The sequence below is a fragment of the Tinamus guttatus genome, unplaced genomic scaffold (assembly GCF_059628265.1).
Source record: "Tinamus guttatus ecotype Peru unplaced genomic scaffold, ASM5962826v1 Tinamus_guttatus_pri_ptg000027l, whole genome shotgun sequence".
NCBI classification, from domain to species: Eukaryota; Metazoa; Chordata; class Aves; order Tinamiformes; family Tinamidae; genus Tinamus; species Tinamus guttatus.
The window spans coordinates 1,119,821-1,128,496 of record NW_028288561.1 but is presented as its reverse complement, the minus strand read 5'-3'; the positions used below and the strand labels follow the sequence as shown (position 1 = coordinate 1,128,496).

Sequence of the window (8,676 nt, the reverse complement as noted above, 5' to 3'; positions counted from 1 at the left end):
GCTTTACCTAAGAGGGGTTCGACACCACTGCCATAATCTCGTTGGATAATTAAGTAAATTATACCCTGAGCTTTGGTAGCTTACAAGTTGTAATCAGTAATTCAAACTCCCGACAATTATGCAAAGGGATTCCGGCTCGCACTTTCTCGCTCTTGCGAGGCGCAGTGGGGTGGCCGGAGCCGCGCTGCTCCGCGCGTGGGGGAGCAGGGAGGGAGCCCTCCCCGCGGACGCGGCTTTTCGGGAGCGGGGGACACCCCACGCGTGACCCCCTTCACCGCCGTGGCCGCGTCCCCTCCCGTGCGCGGGCGCGGAGGGCCGCGCGGAAGGAGGGGCTTGGGCTGCGCGCTGCCTCCTGAGTGGCTGCGCGGGGCCGCCCGCGGGGAGCGCCGCGGCGGCGGAGCCGTCCCTGGGGAGGAGCTAGGATAATATTATTGCCATTAAGGGCGTCTGGGCAGGGAAAAAAACCCGGGTGAGCGGCGAGCGCGGAGCGTTAGTCCGCGTGCAGCCTTCATGTGAGCCGCGTGCGGGGCCGCTCCTCTGCCCGCGCCCGCGTGGATTTACCGCCCGTGGCGGGGCGAGCCGCTCTCCGCGCCCGCGCACCTGGTCCGGACGCTGGACGCCATGTTGTGGAAACTAGCCGATAATGTCAAGTACGAAGAGGACTGCGAGGTGAGCGGGGTGGGGGGGACCCGGGAGGGCCGCGGAGCCGCCCGCGCTGCGCCCCGACCTCGGTCCTGGCTCACCGTCCCCTCCCCGGCTGCTCTCCCCGTTGATTTTTGGATGTCCGATTTTATTTATTTTTTTTTATTATTATCATTTTTCCATCCATTGCCTTCGCTTTGCTCTGCCGGCACCTCGGGAAGGCAGAGGCGGGGTGCGCGCCGCGGAGCCCCCGCGCAGCCCCCAGCGCCGCGGCCGGGCGGGGGGCGCAGCGCAGGGCCGAGCGGCCCGGCCTGTCGGACCGGTCCGGCCGCCGCGGAGCAGCCACTGCTGCGATGAGCTGCCCGTGCTCTGCGCTGCCGGCGCTGGCCGCGGGCGGCCCCCGCTTCCCGGTGCCGCCGGGTGTTGCGTGCCCGGCGGCTCCAGCGGGACCCCGCTCCCCTCTCGCTCGCCACCCCTGGTGTTTTAACGAGCGCCCGTTGGTCCCCGTGCAGGGAACCGCTCCGCTCCCGAAGCGGGGCCAGGGCAGCGCTGCGCACGCCGAGGCGGCCGGCGGCTCCCCCCGGCCACGCGCGGCTCTGGACGCAGTGACTTTTCCTTTACGCTTATCACTTTCGAGTGAATTTCCAAGAAGTTTTCTAACGCGCGGGCCCCCCCGCTCCGCTTGCAGGAGCGACACGATGGCAGCAGCAACGGCGGCCCGCGGCTCCCGCACCTCCCGGCCGTCAGCCAGCACCTGTACAGCCCCGCGCCGCCGCTCTCGCACTCGGCCGCCTCCGACTTCCAGCCGCCCTATTTCCCGCCGCCCTACCAGCCGCTGCCCTACTCGCAGTCCAGCGACCCCTACTCGCACCTGGGCGACCCCTTCTCCATCAACCCGCTGCACCAGCCGCCGCCGCCGCCGCCCAGCCAGCAGCAGAGCGCCTGGCCCGGCCGCCAGAGCCAGGAGGCGGCGGCGCTGGCTCCGCACGCGCGGCCGGGCCTCGTCCCGCACCTGCCCGCGCTCGAGAGCGGCGCGCCCGGCGCCCGCCGCGACTCCTACCGCCGCGCGGAGCTGCTGCTGCCGCACGGCCACGGCCTGGACGCCTCGGCGCTGGCCGACAACCTGGGGCTGCACGACATGGCGCACCAGATGGAGGAGGTGCAGGTAGGAGCTCCTCGCCGCGCGCTTTGGGGCGAAGCGGCGGCTTTCGGGCAGCCCCCGCGGCGCGCGGCCGCGCGGGGCGCTTCCTCGGAGAACCTTGCAACTTTCTTCCCTTTCTCTTTGCAGAATGTGGAGGATCAACACTTGTTAATGCATGACCAGACAGTCATTAGGAAAGGTCAGTAACTGGCACTGCGCTGTGTTTGCCTTGGACGATGGCAAAAATCTGAACTTGCGCGTGATGCCCCCTTGGGCTGATGCCTCCTGATCCTTAGGAGAAGGAGTATGAGGGATCCCGGGGGTTGCGCCAGAGCCTCTGTCGCTGCTGGATGGGAGAACCTCGGGGGTCGCCCTCACACCGGGAGGCCTTGTGGGTGTTCCCGAAAGCCCCCGCCCCGCTCTTAGATGTGGCTTTAATCGAAACCATCGTCTTAAGATCAATTTAATGCCGCCCTGCAAAGTGCCACGGGCTTTCCTGGGTTTGCTGCTCGCACTTGAGGGCCGTTTGCCTTTTCCTTAGGTTTCTTTACAAGAAACACTCGAATAGTGAATGAGCTCGCTGGCTTAAAGGAAGGCGAGAGGAGTACTGGCTCCATTTAAGAGTACAGACATAAAGGGTTTATTTTCTGCTTTCGTTTTCAAACAAATTTTTGTTTTCCCCCCCAAAAAAAAAGAAAATTGGAAGTTTCCTCTGAAGATTTCAAACAAATTAGCCAGCTGAGGAAAAGCAGCAGTGTTTGTCCGAGGGTTCATAGCTGCATTTAGCTCATGGGAGAATTAGTCTGCTGTCAAAAATCTCCCCCCCTCCGGGAGCAAGGCAGCCTCGCTCCTTAACCCCTTCTGAGCGAGCCGGGAGAGCGCGGGGGTTAACTGGGTGGATTCGCAAGGGCTGGAAAAGCCGGATGTGCGGTTTGGTTCTTTGCAAAGCTCCTCTTGTCCCCGTTCACCTGAAAGCCGAAGCCGCCAAGGAGCAGCGGTGACTTCCCGTTGTCCCGCGGCGCTCCCCGGTGTCGTGAGCGTGTCGGGGCTCAGCTCCCGGGCCGGTCCCGAGTGTCCCGGCAGGCGAAGCCGCCTCTGCGGCAGCCTCGAGACCTCTGCCTGCTCTGGAAGAGGTTTTGGCACGAGCTGGGGGATGCTAATTTGTACTCGGCAGTCGTACCAGGCTTCTCATAAGTATGAATTTGTTAACTTGTGGCATGCTGTTTCACTGGGGTGTGTGTGCCTTTTTTTTTTTTTTTTTTTAAAGTATTCTTAATTGCAGTTCAGCAACTGCTTGAAACTTAGTGCAACAAAAGGCTGCTATTTGCTATTGTTCTGGGCCAGTTTGGGGACCCTCTCACTTCAGCGGAGGGCAGCGTGGCGCAGATGAGAGTCAGTGCGGAGTGTTTAGCACCAAACTAAATCCCCTCTCCTGCCCCTCGTTTTTGCAGTGGAAATGCACTTGCCACTTCCTACTTAGTCTTGCCTTTCGTAAAATACCTGCCTATTTAGTCTTGCCTTTTGTAAAATACCTGCTTTCCGTCCTCCTCTCGCAGGTCCCATTTCCTTAACGAAAAACAGTGCTCTGAGTCTCCCCTGCCAGAAGGATGGATTAATCGGCGTGGTCATAAACCCCAACGAGGTGTTCTGCTCCGTGCCGGGGCGGCTCTCCCTGCTCAGCTCCACGTCCAAGTACAAAGTGACGGTGGCCGAGGTCCAGCGCCGGCTCTCGCCCCCCGAGTGCCTCAACGCGTCGCTGCTGGGGGGAGTGCTGCGGAGGTAGGCACGGCCGCGGCCCCGCGCGCGGGGCTTCGTCTTGTTCAGCGAGGAGCCAGGAAATGGGAAACGGAGCCTTTTGGGAAACTTGTGTGTGATTTTTTTTTTTTTTTTTTTAATCCTGACACTGAATCCTAATGGGCTTTGGAAATAAAACTTCTTTGCACTTCTGCCACTTCTCTTGGAGAAGTGCTATTAACAGCTCCGACAGCGGTTGTCGTTCTCTGTCTGAAAGTCTGTTTTTTTTTTTTTTTTTTTTTTTTTTTTTCTCCCACTCTGAAACTGCTCCTGGAGCTTTCTCATTCCAGTGACAAATCGTTTCCCCATGAAATGATTTTAGATTAAATCTCACAATCTTGATTTGGCATTTAAAAGCATGATCTTGATTTGGCATTTAAAAGGATGCTTTCTCTATCCCTGTTTTGCAAACAGTTTTAATCTGGGCTGTGATCATTCTACAACTGTTGGTTTCGATATTGCAGTTTTAAATGTTCTTGAATTTAGAACTCTGTGTTTCATCCTGGCTGGTTGTTTTTTGAGCATTTCAGAAGTAGGTCACTTGAAAAGAGAGCCTGTTTTTTATCTTCCACCCAGTAGAACCTTATTGAATGTCAGCAACTGGAATTTCTCATCTTAAAGGAAAAAGGTCCCCTTGAAGATAAATAAGGCCATTTATTTCCCTCTAATTACAGAGCCAAATCTAAAAATGGTGGCAGATCATTACGGGAAAAACTGGATAAAATTGGCTTGAATCTTCCAGCTGGTAGAAGGAAAGCTGCAAATGTGACATTATTGACATCTTTGGTGGAAGGTCAGTCTTGAATGTCTCTTAAACTAAACTTTTCTTTCTTTCCCCTTGTGTACAGCTTATATACTGCAGGCAAAGCATAGAAAAGTTAGAAAATAGAGCAGTTTGAGAGAGCTTTTTGTGTTATTTTATGTTTCGAACAGTCGTGTTGGTGCTGCCGGGACTCCTGCGCTCCCTGCTCCCGTGGCCGGCGGGCAGCCCGACCCTCCTCCCGCTCAGAGATGGGGTCGTTTGGGGTTTTTAAGGGTGCCCAGGGCAGCACAAGGGGAAACGCAGCCCGTTGGCGCGTTCGATGCCTCCTGGGACGCTCTGACGCGGGGCTGCGGTGCCCGGCCCTGCCCCGGCGCTGTCCTAATAAAGCAGCATATAAAGTGAGATTTATAGTGCTCGACTTCCTGATAGGAAACTGGAGCCCCTTTAATCTGCAGCGTGTTCCGTGGACCCTCCGTCGGCTCCGCTGGGCTTGACGGATGTGTGTATTTATGCCTGTGTGTGGTTGTTCCGTGTGCTCGTTCAAGGCAGCAGTAGGGGTGCAATTTGGTAGGAGAGGAAGGCCCAATTTAATAGGAATGGAAGCAGCAATTTGTGTGTGGAAAAAATGCTAGAATACCTTACTTGTATTGCATTTCTGCACTACTGCTACTACACCAGCTTCTACTTTAAACTTCTTTTGGAAGTTAGTGCTAAAAGAATAGGAGCGTATGAGGGTGCTTAGCTGCATGTGCGTGGCCCCGTGCACATTGGATCCGCGCTGCTGGATCGTGCCAGGCAGCTGGGAAGCCTGAAAAAGGGGCCTAGTTATGCTTCTTTCCCTCAATTTTATTTCTATATGATTATTAGAAAATTTATTACAAAATAAACCAAATAATTATTTACTCCATGGGTGGAATTTAGTTACGATTTTTAAAAAATATCAGTGTGTGGTTTTTACTTTGTTGGAGGACTGTCCTTCACTGTGCAGCTCATCTGGGGAGAGGCAAGATTTTTCTTTCAGTTATAAGGGCAAGGGCTAACTATAAAAAAACATTCTAGCAGTCATGTCTTCCCACCCCCAAAAGCAATTTTACAAAAACAATTTGTGTGTCTATTGATTAGAAAATAGGAACAAATGCTTAGGATGGAAAAGATAGCTATGTTTATTTGTAAAATAAAGACATAAAAATAAGAGCATACCTCAAGGATCCGAAGTACCATGCTTAATTCCATGGTCTGTAGTAAACAGCTGTAATTACGTGTAATGAGCATTGCCTTTCCCCGTGCCAGGTGAAGCTGTGCATCTTGCTCGTGACTTTGGTTATGTATGCGAGACAGAGTTTCCATCCAAAGCAGTGGCTGAATATTTAACTCGACCGCACATGGGCCGCAATGAAATGGCAAACAGGAAGAACATGCTTCTTGCTGCAAAGTAAGTTTCGGGGATTTAATTTACTTTATTTTTCCCCCCTCTTTTTTTTTTTTTTTTTTTTCTTTTTAAAGATGCTTTTGTTAGACCATGAGTGATTGTGTACAGAGTTGGGTGCTCTTTCTCGTGCAGTTTTAATCAGGGAGATGTAACGTCCCTTTTGATCTGGTTCTGGTTTCAATTCAACCATGGCAGCAGTCATTTGAGTTTGAAGCAGTGATACTTGTGTGATAACTCTGAACCAGTTTGTGGTTTTTTTTCCCAAAAAAAAAGGTGGGGGGGGCAGGGAGAATAGGAATGACTTAAAGAACAAGTCACGTGCCAGACCAGCCAGGTCCCCACGGAACAGGAGACGTCCCCGGGTTGGTAGAAGGGGTGTGTGTGGTGGTGGCAGCAGTGCGGTGGCATCGCTGTGGTTGGGGCAGCCCATGGTAGCTGTGAGAAGTCCCTGTGCTCACTGAGGACTTTGGTGAGCAGGGGAAGGACGGGTGAAGGGGGAGCTTTGGTGTCACTGTGCCGCAGACCCTGGTCCGTGTGAATTCGCTGTGTGCCCAGGAGGCAGCTCATGGTTTTGGTTCTGCTCCCCTTGAATGCGGGGCCGAGGTGCTGTGAGCTCGGCAGGTCCCTGGCTCTGTTCTGCGCTGCCTGGGGAGTACCTGGTTTTGGAAGGTGCCGTTCCCCCATGCAGGGTCTGGGGAACAGCCCTGGGAAGGGGTTGAGCCCTGTCCTGAGCTGGGGTGGGCAGTGGGTGCTCTGTCCCGCTCGGAAGTTTCTGCTCTCCCTGTGGGAGATCCCCCTCGATAGGACTATATCCCTCTTGATAGGACTACATAATGTCACCTGTCCTTGTGGACCTCGCGCTTCGTGCTCGGCGCTACCCCGTCAGCTCCGTGTGTGAGCACGACGAGTGTTGTTAGTGCTCGATGGGTGTTGTTAGCGCTCGATGACTGTTGTTAGCTGGAAGGTGTTCCCAGGGGCTGCGTGGGGTTGCTTGGCCCACGGGCAGCCGCAGAGAGGGGACGGCTTCGCAAGCCGCAAACAACATATGCTCGGGCGTTACGAACCACGCGTTTGGCCAGACACACGTGTTAGTGTTTGCAGGATTAGGGCCTGGGCGTCCGTTAAAGGGGACGTGTGTGTGCAATATGCACAGCTAAACTGAATCTCCCATTCAGCTGCTTATATATTTTCTAAATCATTTAACTGCAGCTGTAGAAGTTCTCATAGAAACTAGCCCAAAATTCCCAGCCTCTCTCCTGGTAAAATCTGGAGCAACCGATGCAGCAGGAGGCAGGCACCAGAGCTGCAGAGAGGATGCTGCAGCGCGTGGCTGTGTTTGGGGGATGTGCAGATGGAACGGGAGCCTTGTCAGGAGCTGACACAAGATTAAATTTTAGGATTGGGACTAGGAAGCACACCCATCCTGTTGCTGGAGTAATGAATTCCTTGAAAACTCTTACTGGTTCCTGTATATAACCGTGCTGATATTGAAGGGCTTTTAGTTCTTTTCTGTGCTGCCCTGGGAGGGTAAGGGATGTTCTGCAAGGTTTGCAGCCTCGGTTTGCCCCCGCTGATGGCTCTGTGTCTTGCAGGCAGATCTGTAAGGAATTCACCGACCTCCTCACTCAGGACCGAACTCCTCTGGGCAACACGCGCCCCAGCCCCATCTTGGACCCTGGCATCCAGGGCTGCTTGACTCATTTTAGCCTCATCACACATGGCTTTGGGAGCGCTGCCATCTGCGCTGCCATGACATCCGTCCAGAACTACCTAAATGAAGCGTTAAAAATAGCAGACAAAACGTACATGAACGCTGGCGACCAGAGCCCCGCAGAGACCAACAAACCCCTGGATAAAATGGACAAGCACAGGAAGTAAAAGCGGAGACACCAGACTTTAAACGCTCCTCCTAAGCACAGACTGGGATCCTCTTGCTGGGGGGAATGTAGAAATTTGGTTACTTTTTTTTGTTTGGTTGGTTTTGAAGAATGGAGGGGAAAAAAAGAAAAAAACCCCTCTTATTCAGGATCTTCGCTCCCCCTGGATTCATGAGAAGTCTTTAAAAGCTGCAGTATCCCTTATCTGTGGAAGCAATTGCCAGAAGATAAGTCCTTGGTACAAGTGTATTGAAACCTTTTGCTGTAAAAGTGGTGCTATATAAGGGTTTTTGTTGGAACTTATACAAAGAGAGATATCTAGATTTTTTTTTTCCAACCTCTAAATATTCAGTGGTGACCAGCTTCATGTATAGTTTTTAAAATATAGATTTTAGATGGGAGCCAGTTTGTTACCTGACAGAACTTCAGGGTTTTATTCTCTCTAAATGCAACAGTAACAATAAAGCAGTATTAAACAATGGTATATAGATTTATGTACATTACATTTTTTTTATAAACACCTGAAAATAGTAAGATTATTGTTCTTTGCTTTATTTTCAAATTCCCATAGGAGAGTACTAAAATCCTGGTAGATATAAAAGTTACCTATTGGCATTTGACATGCTTATTTTTATGGAAATAATCAAGTCTATCAAAAACTGCAGTCATGTTGGCTGCAGTGGGATATTAGCCTAACTTTTTTTAACAAGGAATAGTTCAAAATGAAAATGCTTTTAGAAAATGAATTTTCTGTGTCTAAGGATATTGCAGCTTTATTCACATATTTATGTTGTGTCTTGTTTTTAAATTGGGGTTGGGAGGGGAACAGGACTTGAAAGAATAGGCACATAACTTTTTTTTTTTTTTTTTTTAACTTTTGTTTTTGCCTATTAAGGCCAAAAATACTTCCAGGGAGGCTTTATGTGTATTAAGGGAAACAGTGTGTTGAATGTAAATATTTATTTATGTGTAATTTAATCGGATTTGTAAATAATGGTGAACTTTTTAAGACTTTTTTTTTTTTTATAAA

At 52.0% G+C, this 8,676-nt stretch overlaps 1 protein-coding gene across 1 annotated transcript; it reads left to right on the top strand.

The window, feature by feature from the left end:
• The first annotated feature begins 577 nt into the window (after positions 1–577).
• Positions 578–7,736, top strand: TFAP2C (transcription factor AP-2 gamma). Its single transcript, XM_088527813.1, has 7 exons — positions 578–669; positions 1,331–1,807; positions 1,931–1,982; positions 3,340–3,562; positions 4,252–4,370; positions 5,631–5,772; positions 7,362–7,736. The coding sequence occupies exons 1-7, from the start codon at positions 622–624 to the stop codon at positions 7,645–7,647; spliced, it is 1,347 nt and encodes a 448-aa protein (XP_088383939.1). The 5' UTR covers positions 578–621; the 3' UTR covers positions 7,648–7,736.
• The last annotated feature ends 940 nt before the right edge of the window (positions 7,737–8,676 follow it).